General features: G+C 43.3%; 1 protein-coding gene across 4 annotated transcripts in view; it reads right to left on the bottom strand.

Moving 5' to 3' along the window:
• Nucleotides 1-13037: 13037 nt before the first annotated feature.
• nr3c2 (nuclear receptor subfamily 3, group C, member 2) overlaps nucleotides 13038-21458 on the bottom strand; it is a 438927-nt gene continuing 430506 nt past the window's right edge. For all 4 annotated transcript variants that reach the window (XM_068041172.1, XM_068041180.1, XM_068041201.1 and 1 more), the window contains one exon: nucleotides 13038-14128. In XM_068041172.1, coding sequence (XP_067897273.1) covers nucleotides 13973-14128 — 156 coding nt within the window. In that variant the 3' untranslated portion in view covers nucleotides 13038-13972. The remainder of the gene's footprint in view (nucleotides 14129-21458) is intronic.

Raw genomic sequence — 21458 nt, 5'->3', positions numbered from 1 at the left:
CTTGTCTTGTTAGTCTTTCCAAAATGCATCACCTCACACTTCTCAGGATTAAATTCCATTTGCCACTGCTCCGCCCATCTTACCAGCCCATCTATATCAGCCTGTAATCTAAGGCTATCCTCACTATTTACGACACCATCAATTTTTGTATCATCTGCGAACTTACTGATCATACCTCCTACATTGACGTCTAAATCATTAATGTACATTACAAACAGCAAGGGTCCCAGCACCGATCCCTGTGGTACACCACTGGTCACAGGCTTCCAATCGCAAAAACAACCCTCGACCATCACCCTTTGCTTCCTGCCACTATGCCAATTTTGGATCCAAATTGCCCTGGATCCCATGGGCTCTTACCTTCTTGACCAATCTCCCATGCTGGACCTTATCAAAAGCCTTACTGAGGTCTATGTCGACTACATCAACTGCTTTACCCTCTAGTCACCTCCTTGAAAAATTCAATCAAATTGGTTAGACATTATCTCCCCCTGACAAAGCTATGCTGCCTGTCCAAGTGGAAATTAATCCTGCCCCTCAGAATTTTTTCCAGTAGTTTCCCTACCACTGATATTAGACTCACCAGCCTGTAGTTACCTGGTTTATCCCTACTACCCTTCTTGAATAATGGTACCACATTTGCTGTCGTCCAATCCTCTGCTACTTCTCCTGTGGCCAGAGAGGATTTGAAAATTTGTGTCAGAGCCCCTGCTATCTCCTCCCTTGCCTCACGTAGCAGCCTGGGATACATCTCATCTGGGCCTGGGGATTTGTCCACTTTTAAGCCCGCTAAAACCGCTAATACCTCCTCCCTTTCAATGCTAATTTGTTCAAGTATATCACAATCCCCCCTCCCTGATTGCTACACCTACATCGTCCTTCTCCACAGTGAAAACAGATGAAAAGAAATCATTTAAAACCTCACCTACGTCCTCCGGCTCCACACACAGATTGCCACTTTGGTCCTTAGTGGGCCTTACTCTTTCCCTGGTTATCCTCTTGCCCTTAAAAACGCCTTGGGATTTTCCTTTATCTTGTCCGCCAGTGTTTCTTCATGCTTGCCCACCAGTGTTTTTACATGCCCCCTCTTGGCTCTCCTAATTACTTTTTTAAGTACCTCGCTACACTTTCTACATTCGTCTAGGGCCTCTGCTGTTTTCAGCCCTTTGAATCTGTGATGAGCCTCTTTTTTTCCTTATCCAATCCTCTATATCCCTTGACATCCAGGGTTCCCTGGACTTATTGGTCCTACCCTTCACCTTTACGGGAACATGTTGGCCCTAAACTCTTATTCATTCCTTTTTGAATGACTGCCACTGGTCAGATGTAGACTTTCCTACAAGTAGCTGCTCCCAGTCCACTTTGGCCAGATCCTGTTTTATCGGCCTTCTCCCAATTCAGTACCTTTATTTCCGGTCAATCTTAAAATTGCTCCCTGACATATTCCCCTCACTGCCGGCGCTCTTTGAAAACTGCATCGCATTGCGGAGGCGGCGGGACCCACTGCTGATTTCTGAGAATGCAATATTCAAATCATATTCACTGCTGTTCCTGCCCTCAATGGGGTTCGAAAATCTGGCCCCAAGACTTTGCATTTCTGTTGCGCAGTTAGAGTAAGGAAATGTTTCAGGGCATTTTACAGAAGCCTAATCTGAAAAAAATTGACACTGACTCAAGCAAGGAACTATTAGAGAAGACTAAATACTTGGCCAAAGAAATAGGTTTTAAGGAGAGTTTTTAAAGAGCAAGTGATGGTGAGGAGAATTTCACGGAGCGGATTCCAGAACTTGGGGCCTAGACAGCTGACAACACCATCGTACCAAAGCTGTATTTGGGCAGTGTTTAGGCCATATCTTGAATACAGTGCTCAAATTTAGTCACCAAAGCACAGTAGAAACATCCAAGACCATGGAGTTCCCTGATCTCCTACTGTAACTTTGTTAGAAATCCAAGTGGGTGCCCAAATGTGGCCTCATCAGTGAGTTAAAACAATTTACTTGACATACTAAATTCCTTTGAGATGCACTGAAGTACTTGATCAGGCTTGCAACAGACACATGCTCATGGCATGCACAATTGATCTAAGCTGTTTCATGCATATTTCTTTAAATTTATCAGATAAAAATTCACCTGGCATTTCTTAACCATCCACTTAATTTACCCAAACCCCCCTTTAGCTGTTTTTAATCTATTATAATCATCATCTAGCCACATACTTCAATGTTGTTCGTACGTTTTTCTGTATCACAAGTACTCTCTATGGTTTATGCTTAGCATGAACAGCAGTGAAGTCAGAGCTTAAACCGAACTAATTTATTGTTAATTCCAAGAACTTTATGGTTCTCCAATAGTCTTGCATCCAGAACATTATCAAATGCCTTTGAAATCCAAATACACAAAGAATAACCTTCACCGACTAACTTAATTACTTTCCCAAATAATTCCAGAAGATTTCTGTGGCATAATTTATTGCTTCTAAATCTGTATAATTTTATGTCCTTTGTGCTCCGTAGATGAGCATTGATAGCATACTGGAATAGCAAGCGGCTGTGTCTTAGTAGTGTTCTGAAATGAGGAGTGTGAATTGCAGGTTAAGTGGAGATGTTTATGATGATAGAGGTTCAAAAGACAGACTGCTCCATGCAATACAACACAATCTCAATTTCCTGAAGAGGTTTCCTCATCACTTCATATTCCCATTAAGCTTGATGGAAACTAGTTATTTGAATGATTTTAAACTGCTCTTCCCTTGAGTTGCTAAGAAACATACAAGAGAAGCAAACAAACAGCTCTCAGCTTTAAGAATTGGTGGCTTTTCAGTTTACCTGTTAGTTTAACAGCAGCAATTTTCAGCTGTTTCTTAAATTACATATGCAATATATTTAATTGCATAACCCTATTTTTTTTATTCTTTCATGGGATGTGGGCTTTGCTGGCTAGGCCAGCATTTATTTCCCATCCCTAATTGCTGTTGAGAAGGTAGTGGTGGTGCGTCGCCTTCCTGAACTGCTGCAGTCCATTTGGGGCAGGTACACCCACAGTGCTGTTACAAAGGGAGTTCCAGGATTTTGATCCAGTGACAGTGAAGGAACTGCGATACAGTTCCAAGTCAGGATGGTGTGTGGCTTGGAGGGGATCTGGCAGGTGATGGTGTTCCTATGAATCTGCTGCCCTTGTCCTTCTAGGTGGTAGAGGCCATGGTTTTGGAAAGTGCTGTCGAAGGAGACCTGGTGAGTTGCTGCAGTGCATCTTGTATATAGTACACACTGCTGCCGCCGTGCATCGGTGGTGGAGGACATGAATGTTTAAGGTGGTGGATGGGGCATCAATTAAGTGGATTGCTTTGTCCTGGATGGTGTCGAACATTTTGAGCGTTGTTGGAGCTGCATCCATCCAGGCAAGTGAAGAATATTCCATCACACTCCTGACCTGTTCCTTGTAGATGGCGGACAGGCACTGGGGAGACAGGAGGTGAGTTACTCACTGCAGAGCTCCCAGCCTCTGACCTTCTCTTGTAGCCACAATATTTATATGGCTGGTCCAGTTAAGTTTCTGGTCAATGGTAACACCCAGGATCTTGATAGTGGGGGATTCAGCGATGGTAATGCCACTGAATGTCAAGAAGAGATGGTTAGATTTTCTCTTGTTTGAGATGGTTATTGCCTGGCACTTTTGTGGTGCAGATGTAATTTTTCATGATTTGGAGTAGAGTAGTACAATGGAAAATATTTTAAAATTGCACGCTCTTCACAGGCATTATTTATCATAGTCTTGTCATACATAAAAGACAGCAACTTAAATGAATCAGAACGTCCCCTTCCCCAGCCTGTATAATCTACTGTATCAGTTCTTGTGTCTCTTCTCAAAGATCACTAGTTCTCCCTGTTAACTGCATTTTTTTTTTTCTGGAGCCCAAAGATTTTGAACTACAATGGGGTCCAGGTAATTTCAGTCCAGGAGACTAATGTCAAAGAGAAGAAGATGGAAGAAGGTTGTGGTTCATTGTACAAATTGTCTTCCTTACAGGAGAATAATGCGCATGACCTTTCGGATCAGAAGAAAGAAGACAAGGAAGAACCAAACCTATCAGAGATATCTTGAAGTTTCCAGTAAGTTAAGAGCATGCTGAAGAAAACTGATTTTCTCACTCTCTCTCCATCTTGTACAAATTCACTTCAACTAAGAAGGCTGTGTAGTGTCTGCATCATGCTCTCAAATGGTATTGAGATGGACAAATCAGTGGTAATTGTGAGAAAGAATGGGTTTGATCAGGATGACAATAAATTCCAACCAAACCTAGTCTTTCACAATGTCTCTGTTCAGCTTCCCGTGTTGTATTTGCTTCAAAAACCTTCAACTGCTTCTGTGAAAGAGCTAGGATTCTGGTTGTTTAGGCTTTAGGGTTGACAAGCTCTTGGAACTCAGATGAATAACTTAGGTAATGCATTGAAATACCAATGAGCATTGCCATGGAATGATCGAAGACGTGTTTACTTCCCAATTCATTGAAATATTTATCTCATTAGTGAGGAGGCACAGAGTAGAGTGCACAGGATGGTGGGGTAGAGGGTGGGGAGAACAGTCCCTGAGCTGCTCTCGTATATTTCTACCACTGATTCAGATTGGGAATAACGGACTGTGTCAGCTTGAATTTGATGTGTTGTCTACAGAGACCAGGGTTATGCTTTCCGCCATTCACTAATTTTCATGAAAATGTGTTGGTATAATGAGACAAACCTTTTTAAACTGAGTTCTACTAAATTAACAAATAGGAAAGTTCAGTCCAGTGAAGTAAAAGAGTATTTTTTTTTAAAAAGATGAAATGTTAGAAGTACCACAAAAACTAGGAAAGACAATTGAGCATGTGGTGTGCAGGTAGAAGTGGTGATCCTTGATACAGAGACACAAGAACTGGTGCAGTAGATTGTAAAAGGCTGGATAAGGGGAAGTTCTGATGCATTTAAATTGCTGTCTTATATGTCTAACTTGTCTATGATAAATAATGTCTGTGAAGCATGAGAGCACTATTTAAAAATAAACAACTTTCATTGTACTCCTCTAAATCATGAAAATAATAGGGTTATGCCAGTTACATAAATAGAATAATATTACTCATGTAATTTCAGAAACAGCTGAAAATTGCTGCTGTTAAACTAGCAGCCATTATATGGGAGTTAATTTTGAATTGTGTGAAGTGCACTCTGAGTTAGTGTTGGCACTGCTAGCTGCTGCTAACACGAACATGGAATCAATTTAAATATAAAACCAAACTGAACAGAAACTGCAGTCCTCATTAAAATAGCTGATGAGAGTGTTGAGGCTGTCCTCTAATCTCAAGTTTAAAATAACCATTTTTAAACTGGTCCATCTTCACTTGAACTATATGATGATCGTATTCAGATAATTGATCAAATAAAAGTGTAACGAAGGAATGTAAATAATTGATTCCTAATGTAACAACAACTTATTTGTGTCATCCAACGCCCTCTACAGAAGTGTGGTGAGAACAAAACAACTGACAATATTTTTATTCTCTAAAAGCTGCACCCTAGAATAAGAGATTTTGGTTTGACGTCACACCTCAGTCCACATTCATGGTTTGGTTTGCTCCTGTGTAATAGAAAGCTACTCAATCTCAGCCAGATATACATCAGGTGGAGATGTGACAGCCAAACATTTCACCTCAGAACTACTTGCCTGACAGCCAGGAACAACTTATTTTGATATAGCACCTTTAATGCAGAAGACCTGCACAGGTACTTTACGGAGTTGTAATCAAAAATATGGATGCTGTGCCAAAGAAGAAATAGTAGGAAGAGTGGCCAAATGGTTGGTCAAAGAAGTGGGTTTTAAGGGGGAGATGAAGGCAGAGGGGCTTGGGAGAAATTCCAGAGTGTGGGGCCTGGGTGGCTGAAAGTATGGCTGCCAATGATGGGGTGAAGGGAGTGAGGGATTAATAGAAGGCCAGAGGTAAAGAAATGGAATGTTCTGGCAAGGGAGAGGCTACAAAGATGGGGATGAGATGCCAGTCGGAATTGGAAGAGTTGAGTCTTGAGGTGGCAAAGGCATTGGGTTTCAGCTGCAGATAGGCTGATATAGGGCAGAGACCGAGCCAGTAAATGGTCTTTGATATGGAGAGGATATTGGGTTGGAAACTCAGCTTGAGGTTAAATAGGACACTAAGGTTGTGAACAGTCTGATTCAGCCTGATGAAGCGGCCAGATTGGGATGGAATTAGTGACAAGGATATGGAGTGTGTGAAGGGTGTCAAAAGCAATGGCTTTGATATTTCCAATTTTTAATAGGAGAAAGTTGCAGCTAATCCAGGACTGAATGTCAGACAAACAGTCATGCAATACAGAAGCAGTGAATCATAAGATTATAGGAAATAGAAGCAGGAGTGGGCCATTTGGCCCATCGAGCTTGCTCCACCTTTCGAACAGATCATGGCCGATCATCTACCTCTATGCCATTTTTCCCCACTATCCCCATATCCTTTAATGTTAATAGTATTCAGATATCTATCAATTTCTGTCTTCAACACGCTCAATGATTGAGCTTCCACAGCCCTCTGGGGTAGAGAATTCCAGAGATTCAGCACTCTCTGAGTAAAGAAATTCCTCCTCATCTCAGTCTTAAATGCCCTTCGCCTTATTCTGAAATTGTGTCCCCTTGTTCTAGACTCACCAGCTAGAGGAAACATCCTATCCACATCTACCCTGTCACGCCCTGTAGGAATTTTGTGAGTTTCAATGAGATCACCTCTCATTCTTCTTAACGCTAGAGAATACAGGCCCAGTTTCTGCAATTTCTCCTCATAAGACAATCCCAGGGATTACTCCCAGGGAACCTCCGTTGCACTCCCTCTATGGCAAGTATACCCTTCCTTAGATAAGGAGACCAAAACTATACCCAATACTCCAGGTGTGGTCTCACCAAGGCTTTATACAATTGAAGCAATACATCTTTACTCCTGCACTCAAATCCCCTTTCAATGAAGCCAACATACCATTTGTCTTCTTAATTACTTGCTACACCGGCATACTAGCTTTTACTAACTCATGAACAAAGACACCCAGCTCCCTTTGGAAATCAACACTTCCCAACCTCTCACCATTTAAGAAATACACTGCCATTCTGTTTTTTTTCCTACGAAAGATCACTTCACACTTATTCACATTATATTCCATCTGCCATGTTCTTGCCTATTTACTTAGCCTGTCCAAATCCCCTTGAAGCCTCCTTCCATCCTCCTCACAACTTACATTCCCACTTAGTTTTGTGTCATCCGCAAATTTGGAAATATTGGTCCCCACATCCAAATCATTTATATAGATTGTAAACAGCTGTGGCCTAAGCACTGATCCTTGCAGTACCTCACTAGTAACAGCCTGCCATCCTGAGAATAACCCATTTATTCCTACTCTCTGCTTTCTGTCTGTTAGCCATTTCTCAATCCATTGCAGTATATTACCCCCAATCGCATGTGCTCTAATTTTGTTTACTAATCTTCTGTGTGGGACCTTCTGAAAAGCCTTCTGAAAATCCAAATACACCACATCCACTGATTCTCCTTTATCTATGCTACAAGTGACATCCTCAAAAAAAACTCCAACAGGTTTGTCAAAATGATTTCCGTTTCACAAATCCATGTTGACTCTACCCAATCATATTATTTTCCAAGTGTCCAGTTATCTCATCCTTTATAAGAGATTGAAGCACTTTCCCTACTCATGACATCACACTAGCAGGTCTGTAGTTCTCCATTTTCTCTCTCGCTCTCTTCTTGAGTAGTGGGGTTACATTTGCTGCTTTCCAGTCTGCAGGAACCCTTCCAGCATCTATGGAATTTTGAAAGGTAACCACCAATGCATCCAATATCTCTCGAGCCACTACCTTCAACACTCTGGGATGTAGCTCATATGGTCCAGGGGATTTATCAACTTTCAATTCAATTAATTTTTCACATACTACCTTTTTATTGATACTAATTTCTTTCAGTTCCTCATTTTAACAAGTTCCTTGGTTCCCTAGTATTTGGGAGATTTTCTGTGTCTTCCTCTGTGAATACAGACACAAAGTAATTGTTTAGTGTCTGCCATTTCCTCATTCTCCACCACAAATTCTCCTGTCTCCATCAGCAATGGACCCACATTCATCCTTGCTAATCGTTTCCTTTTCACATACCTGAAGAAGCTTTTACAGTCCGCCTTTATGTTTCTAGCTAGCTTACATTCATAATCTCTTTCTCCTCCTTTATCAGTTTCTTGGTCCTCCTTTTTTGGACTCTAAATTGCTCCCAATCCTTGCGCTTACCACTTTTTCTGGCAACCTTATAAGCCACTCCCTTTGACCTAATGCAATACTTAACTTCTTTTGTTTTGAAGAGGTTGAGAGAGGTCAAACTGGGTGTTGTCAGCATATATTTGGAAGCTGACCCCATGTCGCCAAAGGATACCATGTAGATGAGGAAGAGAAGGGGGGCAGGAGAGATTCTTTGGGAGACTCCAGAGGTAATATTATAAGGGGAAGAGAAAGAAACCATTTCTGAAGATACTCTGGCAATGATTTAATAGAAAAGAGTGGAACCAGGTGAGAACAGTTCCACTGAGCAGGACAATGGAGGCAAATGATGTGCTGACCCCATCAAAGGCTGTGGAGAGGTCAAGCAGGACAAGGAGAGAAAGTTTACCATCGTCAGTCACCAGGGGGATATAATTTGTAATTTTGATGATGACCATTTCAGTGCTGTAGTAGGATGAATACCTAATTGGAGTGATTCAATTGAGGTTGTGGGAAACATGCTCACAGATTTAGGAAGACATTTTCAAGGACTTTGGAGATGGGGAGGTAGGTTGCAAGGACAGAGACACATCATAGAGTCATAGAGAGATACAGCACTGAAACAGGCCCTTCGGCCCACCGAGTCTGTGCCGACCATCAACCACCCATTTATACTAATCCTACATTAATCCCATATTCCCTACCATTCTCTTACCTACATTAGGGGCAATTTACAATGGCCAATTTACTTATCAACCTGCAAGTCTTTGGCAGGGGAGGAAACCAGAGCACCCGGCAGAAACCCACAGTCATAGGGAGAACTTGCAAACTCCACACAGACAGTACCCAGGTCGCTGGAGCTGTGAGGCTGCGGTGCTAACCACTGCGCCACTGTGCTGCCCCATTGAGGGAAGGATTTTCAGGATGGGGAGATGACTTGGGTTTACAGTTCCAATAATGAGGCCTGTTGAGATGCTGACATTTACCCATCTGTCCTCTAAGCTGTTGTCCAGAATATGTCCCATCAATGGGAGAATTGAATAAGAATGTACAAGGATAATTTTCAAAAAATGTTGTTTATTGGCTGAGAAAGTAACCTAAATCAGTCTTTGCTCTTTCAATGGCAAATTAATACATTATTGCAGAAGATTACTGAGGCAAATGTACCAGTGAAATGTGATCAACAATGACCTTTCTAAAACTGTTTCTGATCCATTTTCAGTTAATCAGTTACGTCTGTGAAATGAGTTTTATTAAAGTGGTACTAAACATCTTCACATAAAATTTCTTACTGATAAATATTAAATTAATGTTTCAAATGTATTTATGAAATAAAGGTAATATTCTAGGATTTATATATCAATAAGATGTGGACTCTTTTTAAAAAAGTATTCATCGACAAGATCACATGGAAGACAGATGACGAGGGTCATAAGGATTATTTTAATTCACCTATCCACAAACATCTTATAAATCCTGCCCCCCATTCCAATTATTTCTTAAATAATTCCAGACATTTTGCCCCCACTTCTCCAACCAGCAGTTTATTTCATGTACTGATCACTCTTTTTGTGAAGTTGCCCTGATTTTAATGACTGTGGATAGATGCGCATGAGCAGTACACAATTAGGCAGGTAAATCCGAGCATAGCAGAACCACACCCCCAATTCAGTGGGTGATTTTTTTTTAAAGCCAAACAGCAAGAGTATGTGAACTACATAGCCTCAAAAATTATTTAGATACCTGTTAATAGGTCCCACAGTGAATTCCTCATGTTTTCTCACTGGTGCGCTCTCTATGCCTGCTTACCTGTTTGAAAAGGCTGCTTCTGGGCTTCCAGGATTTTACTTTGCTTTGCCCTTTCTGTTTTTCCTTCTCTCAAATGATCCACTTTTAATTTAGCTTCGCTTGCTGCTCCACTTCAACTGTCACGTCTCATGGTTGCTCCTTTTAATTTTGCCTCATTTAGTTGTTGCTCTTGAGTAGGCAGCCTTCCTGTGTCTGATTTCATATAAATTAAGAGGGTGAAGATGCTGGACCGCAGCATGAACCACTGCCCCTCCCCAATCCCACCCGATGGTGCCACTTCCACAGGAGGGCAGGGTTAAAACCAACCCTGCTGCTTCTGTATTGTCTGTAAGAATGAGAGAAAACATTGTCCTCACGAGTTTTCCTCTAATTTTCACTTTTATCACACTAATTTTGTTTGGAACTGACCTGTGTGCTTGAAGTGGCATCATTCAATAAATGCAGACAAAAAAGTATCAGTACGTTAAAGGGGTCGGTTTCCATCAATTGGTATAAGTTAATTCTAAATGGTTAAGAACTGGTGAAAATGTTGTCTAAAAGTTCTGTGCTGCTCTTAAACCATCTACTATAAAAACATGAGAACAGCACAGGAAAATTTCCCCCTTACATTTGCTTCCCTTTCTCTGTAAAGTTCTCTTGTTTCCTTAGATGATCAGACTGAAATCAGGTGCTCAGTGATAAGATAGAAAGAAACGTGCATCTTTCCAATTGTACTTCAGCACACTGGTCTATACCATGTATTTGTGCTTAATTTTCTGATAGTGGGTGATCTTTGAATTGTGCCACTAATCACATTAGAACATTTATTTAGATTTTTCAACTGATGTGGGGCAGAGCCAGGAGCTTTGCTAATTAAGTTGGAGAAATGGGAGAGAAAACCAAACTAACTTGAAAGGGATTCAAAAACTGATATTTACATCCCTTATGTAATCAGAGATTTCAGCACAAAAAGAGGGACGTTCTTGTCATGTCTGTGCCAGCTTGCCTGTCAGAAAAAACATAATTTTCCTGCTCTTTCCCTGTGCCCTTTATTATTTTCCAAAAAGGTTTATCTAATTCCTTCTGCAACTGCTACTTATGGCAATATATTCCATATATTAACCTTTTAAATGAAAACAATATCCCTGACCCCCACTTTATGGTGCAGATGGTAATCAACAACAACAAAAAGACAACTGGGGGTCGCTAATGCCATTAACATTGTAAAATATCCCAATGAGCTTCACAGAAGCATTATAAAATACAATTTGACACTGAGCCACACAAAGAGATTTTAGGACCGATGACCAAAAGGTCTTGGTCAAAGAGGTATGTTTTAAGGTGTGTCTTAAAGGAGGAAAGAGGGGTATGGAGAGGGTTAGGGAGGGATTTTTAGAGCTGAGGGCCTGGGTATTAAAGGCAAGGCTACCAATATTGGAGCGATGAAAACCAGAGATGTGCAAGAGGCTAGAACTGGAATAGTGCAGAGATAGAGAAGGTGGAAGCCATGGAGGAATTTGAAAACCAGGATGAGAATTAAAATGAGAATTTTTAATTCGAGGCATTAACTGAACTGAGAGCTAATGTAGGTCAGTGAGCACAGTGGTGATGGATGATTGAGGAACAGGACTTGTTGTGAGTTAGGATATGGGCAGTAGAGTTTTGGATGAGCTCAACTTTATGGAGAATGCAAGGTGGGCGGTCGGCCGGCCAGAAAAACACTGGAGTAGTTGTATGTTGATGTAACGGGGGCGGAGACTGTCATTACAGAGGTGGAAGTAGTTTGTCTTGGTGATGGAGTGGATATGGGGGTAGAAGTAGAGGCCTGCTACACGCCCCAAACCTGACAGACCCGACGACGGGTTCGAGTCGGGTCGGGTCCATCTTCAGGGTACGGCTTTTGGGATCGGGTCGGATCAGGCCGAGTCCAGGTCAAGTCAGGTCAGGTCGGGCCGGACACACAGCTAATTGCTCTGCTGGTAAGTACTGAAATTAAAAAACTTACCTGAGCTGGGAGTCCGGGACGAAACTGAGTCTGCGCAGTGAACAAGTGACATCACTATGACGCCATCGCACATTCGCTGCAGCTTCGTGGAGCTTCCCAGTTGGAAGGTAAGTAAAGGGATGGTCGGGTCGGGCTTGGGGCAAAATCGGAGGGACTTGGGGCCGGGTCGGGCTCAGGTCCACTGTGGTTCGGTCGAGTTCAGGTCGGGTTCTTTTTTCCCGACCTGAGCAGGCTTCTAGTCAGAAGCTCAGCTCAGGGTCAAATGGGAAACCAAAGTTACAAACAGTCTGGTTCAGCCTCGACAGTGGCCTGGGAGAGTGATGGAGTCAGTGGCTAGGAACCGAGTTTGTGGTGGGGACTCGACAATGGCTTTGGTCTTCCCAATATTTAATTGGAAAAATTTCTGCTTATTCAGTACTGGACGTTGAACAAGCAGTGTGACAAATCAAAGGCAGTGGAGGGATGGAAAGAAGTGATACTGAGGTCGAGCTGGGTGTTTTCAGCTTAATTGTATATTTATGCACTCTTTTTGCTGATTCACTGACTATGAAAAGGCCTGAGCGGGTAAATATTAATGTTTCTGGTAGATCTCTCTCCCGAACCCTCTTTGTTTTTAGCCAAGGTTCTGGGTGGTGGTGTTTTGGCATTCCGCAGTGGAGGGGCAAGTTACCCAATCTGCTGTGCCCCGATCCAACCTTCCAGATGCAGCAGCAAAAGATTGGAAACTTGAACTTCCCTGGACATGTTATTCTGATGCAGACTATCTCTGATTGACCAAGGTGAAGAATAGTTTAGGCTTCAGAAGCCATGGAGAAGCCTGTGTTCCACACTTCCAGCTAGTGCACTGGAAATGGCTACTCGTGAACACAGAAGGTTTTTTTTGTGTGTTACTGTGTACTAATTGTAATTTCGTCATCACAGCAATTGACTCAATAACAATGAAAAAGACATTAAAAAGTGGAACTAGTAACTTAATCGTCATATTTTTAATATTCTTTGCTGACACAAATGTAGATGCTTAAGTGCTTCCATGGAAATATAAATCAACTTATTTAGAACTATTTTATAATTCTGCATATCATTTGGATAGGTACAGTGTATGGATTACCAAAAGTGCTACATCAGGACTCCAACAGCATAATATACAGAACTTTATAGCAAAGCACAGAAAATTATTAGACAATTCTAAAAAGGTTGGAAAGGACCTAGGATTCTCAGGACATGTTTCAGCCCTGCTACTCTTTATATTTGTTTGGAAAGTTGTAAGAAAAGTAAGCTGTATGCATCTTTTTGCCATTTTATCCAGTACTTAGTTCCCTATTGCTACTGCACAAAACAACAAAGATGGAACCTGAAAAGCCTCTTAACAGTGCAGCAAAAGCGATATTGTTACATAGCGAGAGTCACCAGTGATAGGCAAAAGGGAAAAATTAATTAACAGGAAATTAATTACAAAATAGAAGAAATATTTAATATAATTCAGCTAGTAAATCTGTGGTTTATCTACAGCAAATGCTGTAAAATGGTTAAATTAGATATGATACTAAAAAGGCACAGCTTTCCCTTTCTTAAATACACTGTAAACGTCAGATCTTTATGCATGCAGAAACATTTCACTTTACAAAAAAATTACCTTTAAAAAAGAGACTGTATTACAATTTTTCCTGCCAAAATATATTTCTTTCAAAAAATACTTTTCCCCGGCCTTCTCTTAACCTTTGAATATATCCCTTTTCATCTCATTGATACAGTTCTGTGTTATATCAGTCCCAGACCTTCATTAACCTTTTCTTTAGTGTGTAGCAACGTACAGGACACCAAGCCTGCTAAAATAATTTTTAAAGCCAGCAAAAACATGAGGAGGAAAATTTAAGGCAAAGTTCATCTTTAAGAGGATCACTTCTTGTGAAAAAGAAGGGATTTGGTCATTCCTGCTGTGACCTCTGGCAACTGGTCATTGATGATTTCCACCAGCATATCTGGGAACTCAATTTTCAGTGCCTTAGACTCCACAAACGTGTAGAAACAGAACTGCAGTAGCCCACTGACCAGCTGTAAGGAAAAGATGTGCAAGGTTAGAAACAGAAACTGAGATTTCCACATGATTATTAAAAATGAGCTGGCACTTGCCCAGCCTGATGCCTTGGTTTTTTTAGACTTCGTCAGTTGAGCTCAATGAAGGAGAGCAGATGAAAATATTTCACTTGGCCATTTAGCATCCCTACATCATGCTTAGTAACGCCCCAATTATTTTTTTTACTGCAGTGTGATGCATAGCTGGATTCACACGTATGGTCTGTGAATTGCACTAACACAGACGTTGAAACCAGTACTTGCAGTACAATAGCTTTGGATCAGCAGCTACAGTCATCAGTGACACAATATCAATGTTGGTCAATTGCTGCTTTTTATATTTTCATAGAACCATACAGCACAGAGCAGGCTGTTGCCTTCTTTGAAAGTGCTATTGCATTGATCCCACTCCCTTGCTCAGAGACAGGCAGGTCTCAGAAATGCTAGGTACCCCCCCCTAGTAAACTCTCTGCCTGCCCCTTTCAAAACCAACCCTGTCAAAGGTGGGAGTGCTAGGTACAGCAGCTCCTTATGGTGAGAGTTCCTAATTCCTCTGCCGAGAAGAGACCCGACATAAGAATGGAAGCTTATACGGCCTCTCAGAAAAGAAGCACTGTTCTCCAGAAGGTGGAAGTGGGCCCCATTAGGAGGTTTCAGGATAGCTAAATGACTTGTAACCTGTACATGGGGAAAAATAATTGAGGGAGCTGACGTGCAGGGAGAGGGGAAGGGGAGGGCATAATGTGCTTTTTGAGGGGGAAGGGTCAGAGTTTCTGGCAGCATTGGATTGGTGGGCACCCAAGATGTTCCAGTAGTGAGGTCACCTGCTAGTCCCATGCTAATTGGATGCCCTCCTGCTAACCCCCTTAAACTCTGGCAGTGTCTGGAAGGCACCGAGGTATACAATCCAGATCTAACTGCTGGCATCATGGATTTTTGGCCTTTTGTCTACTTTATTTTCTCCAAATGCAGACCATATTTAGGGACAAATAAAACTTCCCATTATTTTTTCTCTCTGGGTTGCACAGATCCCCCATTTCAGGTCAGATCTGCTTCCGACTCTCTCCCAATGGAGCTCTGTGCTGGCTGCTGATGAGGTGTTGTATGAGTAAATTCACTCCTTTCGGGGAAGCTCTGGTCTAATAACAGCTCCACATCTCCAGAAATGACACAGGGTTATTTTAAAATTGCTACCACACTTGAATAGCTACCAGTCTTAGTCACGCCAACAAGCCCCATGCAATGACTACTATGTCATTCAGTAAGATGATACCACAGTTACCATTGATGTTAATTGCTATTTATATCCCTTTTTTAACTATGCCTCTGGAAGTGGCGCCCAGGTCATTTGCCATTTGAAATACTTTTCCTACACCTTTCTGCAATTTAACAGTGCACATGAAGCTCTTCCTCACTGGCAGGCTGGCCTCTGTTTGTGGAGTGTACATGTGCACCAATTGCAATCTATAAGATGTATTATTTTTATCTAACAAATATAAACTAACAGCTAGGCAAGAAACCTACGAACTGCTACTCGAAGTTGAGACGCAGAGAGCAGAAGGATGAATGTGGCTATCCGGGGGCAGGGTGTCAGAATACAGCAGGAAAACACAAAAACATAGGAAACAGCTTTCAAATGTCAAAGTTGTTAAGGAACCACTTCCAGTATTGCAGATCACTGCATAAAGCCACCTATGTTTTAAAAAAAAAATATTACAGCCCTGAAATTGCTCTGGGATTCAGTTAGTCTCATGTTTTGCTTCTGACAGGAGATGGGCAGAACCCCCAGGAAAACAGCAAAGATCCATGTTTTATCCCAGGAAAAGTCTCTTGGAATTCCTGGATCTGGTAACACAATCTGTTGATAAACATCCAAGGCAGTGAAATTTAGGGAACCTTCCAATTCTTTTCCCTCACTCTCAAATTGCATTTGTAAAGCATATGACTAAAATCTGCAGGAAATGATAACAGCAAGACTTATCCTCTCTTGCCCCATGCTGCATCAGCAAGTGTCCAGCAGGGAGCAGTGTGCTCTCAGTATAGACTACAAGGGGAAACAACTTTTCAGCCCCAGTTTTAAGTGAGCTTCAGCGGTCCTCAAGCTGTGGTTATTACTACAGAAGTGTGTATATTCACATTCAGTGTAGAGACCACGTAGAATCTACTAGTTTTAATTTGGGAAATATTTAACTAGAATTTTGAAAATGGGAGCATCATTGCTATTAGCTCTACCTATTTAAAGACTTCACAAGGGCACGAGAACCAATAACAATCTATATCAAACTGTCTTTATAACTTGTATAATAAGCTACTAATAGGTGTTAACTAATTTCATAGGGAAGAAATCATTATGGCAACCACATCACATATCATTGTTGACTGTTTTCGTTTACAGAAGTTCACATGGCAGAAACTGCTTGGTGTTATTGTCGGTGGGAATTACTAATTATATCACACAACCAACTGACAACTAATTCAAGAGGCTATTTCTGAGTTGAAATCATGTTGTGCAATATTAATAACCAAATGGATTTGATAAAATGGTGGTGACAGGACTTCTTTCAATTTAACAGATAAGGCTGCAAAATTTGGTTGCCTCGCACCTGTATTTTTGGCACTAGGGATGCTGTTTTGAGTCCAAAGAGGCATCCACAGTGCACGTGCATACCTCAGGTACATTTTGGTCAGGACTTTAACACAGGTGCATGGAACGTTCACCAGATGAAAGCAGAATAGCCAGATCATGATGTCTGTCAGCTTGTAACATTGATTTGACTCCAGTGGTGCCATTTTCGAGCTGCCCCCTCTTACTTCGCACTGCAAAGCATGCATTCAGCAACAGGAAGACATCTCTTCCCTCTCCCAACCACCAGCCCAATTTAAAGGGATCATTAGCTACTTTCAGGTTAATTGCTGATTGATTTTTACTCATTGTTGCTGAGGTAGTAGAAGTGATTAAAGGTTTGCACTGATATTTAAAGTTAGTGAAGTCTACAGTGAGTGATGTGGCACATGCTGAAGACTTTCGTTCTCAATTCAAGGGTTCTGCTCACACCACTTGCTCCCAGACATGAGTGCTGTAGGTTTTATCTCCCTTGGCCTGCAGCATGACAAGGACAATGAGCAGAGGCAACACAGAGGAGAACAAGCTGTTCGCAGAGGGAGGGGGAGGAGGACATGGAGAAGGGATTTCACCAGGAGCCCATATCCGTTCAAGGTCTTAAAGAGTAATTCCCCTATCTTAACCTCAGCAAGCAACAGTGGGCTGGATTTTGTGCAGGAGGCGGGGGTCCTGTACCAGGCCAAAAAGGCAGGGGGAGCCCCACTTCTGCACTTTTTTAGGCCCCCAGAGTGATCCTCCAGTCTTTGACCGTCAAAGTTGAAGGAGGCAGGATCCCCATCCCTTTAAACATTTAATAGGGACGGGGATCCTGCCCACAAGAGCTGCCGGCCAATCCCAGGACCAGCAGCTCAACAGTATCGGCAGTGCCACCAGGAGCAGTGGTCACTGCCGGTACAGTAGAGGCCTTGAACCCAGGCCCAGCGTTGGAACCCCACGCCCCGAGGTAGGTGAGGCGGGGTCCCCAGGGCCAATCCAGAAGGCCCTGGTGAGGGTGAGGGTGGAGGGGGTGGGCATTGGGTCCAGGAGGATGAGGGTCCCAGCGGGGTACAGTGGTTCTCGGAAGGAGGTAGGGGAGGGGAGATTCCTCCGTGGGCCACAAATTGCCCTCGAAGGAGGGACCCCACTCCACAAGCCCGCAGGGAGGGCGCCTCGTTTTCCAAGGCCCACCCGCCGCTTATAAGATCCCAGCAGCAGCAGGAAGAGGCCATTAATTGGCCATCGGCCTACCCTGTCCCTGGAACGATCGGGCCCTGAAATCCCGGCATTGGGTTCTGTGGCGGCCGCTGCCGCTCTGATTTTCTGGCCCCGCCACGGAACCAGACGTCATGCTGGGAACAAAATCCAGAAGGTGTGTGTGATGTCTCCACTTTATCAAAGAAGTATTAAAACTGCTGCCTGTTTCAGCCCAAACTGCAGCCTGATAACAGGGCAAGTATAGCATTTTCAGTGGTTGTGAAGGTGACCGTGGCCATGAGCTTTTATGCGTCTGGCTCCTTCCAGGCTGGAGCTGGAGATGGAGACATTTGCAACATGTTGCATAGGGAGGTCACAGTGGCTTTTTATGCAAAGGGAGCTGAATACATTTCATTCTCTCTTGCCAAAGAGAAGCTGGCAGAGCGAGCACATGGCTTTGCCAGGATTGCAGAGGTCCCCATAGTGCACAAACCATGCATACGTGGGCAGCATGTAAATGACAATAACCATGCTGCCACACGAATGTGATCGAGCAGACCACTGGGGTGCTTAAAAATCGCCTGGACTGCTCTGGAGTAGCCCTGCAGTGCTCGCCAGAGCATATAGCCTGGTTCATCATGGTCTGCGGCATCCTACACAACCTCACCATCATGAGGACACAGGCCTTGCCTCCAGGTAGACGGCAAGCAGCTGAGGTGGAAGAGAAGGAAAGGAGGATAAAAAAGAACAAAGAACAGTATAGCACAGGAACAGGCCACTGGGCCCTCCAAGCCTGAGCCGATCTTGATGCCTGTCTAAACTAAAACCTTCTGCACTTCCGGGGACTGTATCCCTCTATTCCCGTTCTATTCATGTATTTGTCAAGATGTCTCTTAAACGTCGCTATCGTACCTACTTCCACCACCTCCCCCGGCAGCAAGTTCCAGGCACTCACCACCCTCTGTGTAAAGAACTTGCCTCGCACATCCCCTCTAAACTTTGCCCCTCTCACCTTAAACCTATGTCCCCTAGTAACTGACTCTTCCACCCTGGGAAAAAGCTTCTGACTATCCACTCTGTCCATACCGCTCATAACTTTGTCAACCTCTATCATGTCGCCCCTCCACCTCCGTCATTCCAGTGAAAACAATCCGAGTTTATCCAACCTCTCCTCATAGCTAATGCCCTCCAGACCAGGCAACATCCTGGTAAACCTCCTCTGTATCCTCTCCAAAGCCTCCACTTCCTTCTGGTAGTGTGGCGACCAGAATTGCACGCAATATTCTAAGTGTAGCCTAACTAAAGCTCTGTACAGCTGCAGCATGACTTGCCAATTTTTATACTCTATGCCCCGACCGATGAAGGCAAGCATGCCGTATGCCTTCTTGACTACCTTATCCACCTGCGTTGCTACTTTCAGTGACCTGTGGACCTGTACGCCCAGATCTCTCTGCCTGTCAATACTCCTGTGGGTTCTGCCATTTACTGTAGACCTCCCACCTGCATTAGACCTTCCAAAATGCATTACCTCACATTTGTCCGGATTAAACTCCATCTGCCATTTCTCCACCCAAGTCTCCAACCAATCTATATCCTGCTGTATCTTCTGACAATCCTCATCACTATCCGCAACTCCACCAACCTTTGTGTCGTCCGCAAACTTACTAATCAGACCAGCTACATTTTCCTCCAAATCATTTATATATACTACAAACAGCAAAGGTCCCAGCACTGATCCCTGCGGAACACCACTAGTCACAGCCCTCCATTCAGAAAGGCACCCTTCCACTGCTACCCTCTGTCTTCTATGACCAAGCCAGTTCTGTATCCATCTTGCCAGCTCACCTCTGATCCCGTGTGACTTCACCTTTTGTACCAGTCTGCCATGAGAGACCTTGTCAAAGGCTTTACTGAAGTCCATATAGATAACATCCACTGCCCTTCCTTCATCAATCATCTTCGTCACTTCCTCAAAAAACTCAATCAAATTAGTGAGACCTGACCTCCCCTTCACAAAACCATGCTGCCTCTCGCTAATAAGTTTGCTTGTTTCCAAATGGGAGTAAATCCTGTCCCAAAGAATCCTCTCTAATAATTTCCCTACCACTGACGTAAGGCTCACCGGCCTATCATTTTCTGGATTATCTTTGCTACCCTTCTTAAACAAAGGAACAACATTGGCTATTCTCCAGTCCTCTGGGACCTCACCGGTAGCCAATGAGGATGCAAAGATTTCTGTCAAGGCCCCAGCAATTTCTTCCCTTGCCTCCCTCAGTATTCTAGGGTAGATCCCATCAGGCCCTGGGGACTTATCTACCTTAATACTTTGCAAGACGCCCAACACCTCCTTCTTTTTGATAACAACATGACTGAGACTATCTACACTCCCTTCCCTAGGCTCATCATCCACCAAGTCCTTCTCTTTGGTGAATACTGACGCAAAGTACTTATTTAGTACCTCGCCCATTTCCTCTGGCTCCACACATAGATTCCCTCCTCTGTCCTTGAGTGGGCCAACCCTTTCCCTGGTTACCCTCTGCCTCTTTATATACATATAAAAAGCCTTGGGATTTTCCTTAATCCTGTTTGCCAATGACTTTTCATGACCCCTTTTAGCCCTCCTGACTCCTTGCTTAAGTTCCTTCCTACTGTCTTTATATTCCTCAAGGGCTTCGTCTGTTCCTAGCCTTCCAGCCCTTACGAATGCTTCCTTTTTCCTTTTGACTAGGCTCACAATATCCCGCGTTATCCAAGGTTACCGAAACTTTCCAAACTTATCCTTCCTCACAGGAACATGCCGGTCCTGGATTCTAATCAACTGACGTTGGAAAGACTCCCACATGTCAGAAGTTGATTTACCCTCAAACAGCCGCCCCCAATCTAAAGGAAGAGGAGGAGGAAGGGAAGAAGCAACCATCACATCCTCATTTCGGCCGGGCTGTCATAATTGCCTCATCTGACTGTGGTATGAATGAACGCAACCCCAGTTCCCCATTCTACAACAATTCCACACCTCACCTTCCCTCTCTGACTGAGCATCACAGTGTCCACTTGGCCACAATGCTAAAATAAAGCCACCACAAAATAAACATTCCAAAGAAAGTTGACAGATCAAATCACCAATATTCCACACAGAAGTCAACTAATCGCACTTGTGCATTCCTTTAGTGTCTGTATACTGTATGCCTTTGCCTGTCCTAGTGCTCCTACACAGAGCTATCCCAGTGGCTGCAGCATGGCAGGTAGAAGGCTGCCAACTTTCAGTGGGGGAGACTGAAGATGACTTTGCAGGATGATCTCAGGGTCTGAAGGCCCAGCTTCGGATTACACAACCTTGGATGGATGGTAGCAGTCAGGGCTGGCTGACAGGCAGCAGCAAGCGCACTGGCGGAGTGGCAGCCGCTTTGTGCTCCACGATGCCACTGCCACTCCCCCAGGGCAGCATCTCAGCAATCCTAGCAATGTGTTGCATGGAAGATTGCTGTGATACCCTGCAAACTTCTTTGTAGACTG

The sequence above is a fragment of the Heterodontus francisci genome, chromosome 1 (genome assembly GCF_036365525.1).
Source record: "Heterodontus francisci isolate sHetFra1 chromosome 1, sHetFra1.hap1, whole genome shotgun sequence".
Lineage (NCBI taxonomy): Eukaryota > Metazoa > Chordata > Chondrichthyes > Heterodontiformes > Heterodontidae > Heterodontus > Heterodontus francisci.
This window is presented reverse-complemented; position numbering and strand designations above follow the sequence as displayed.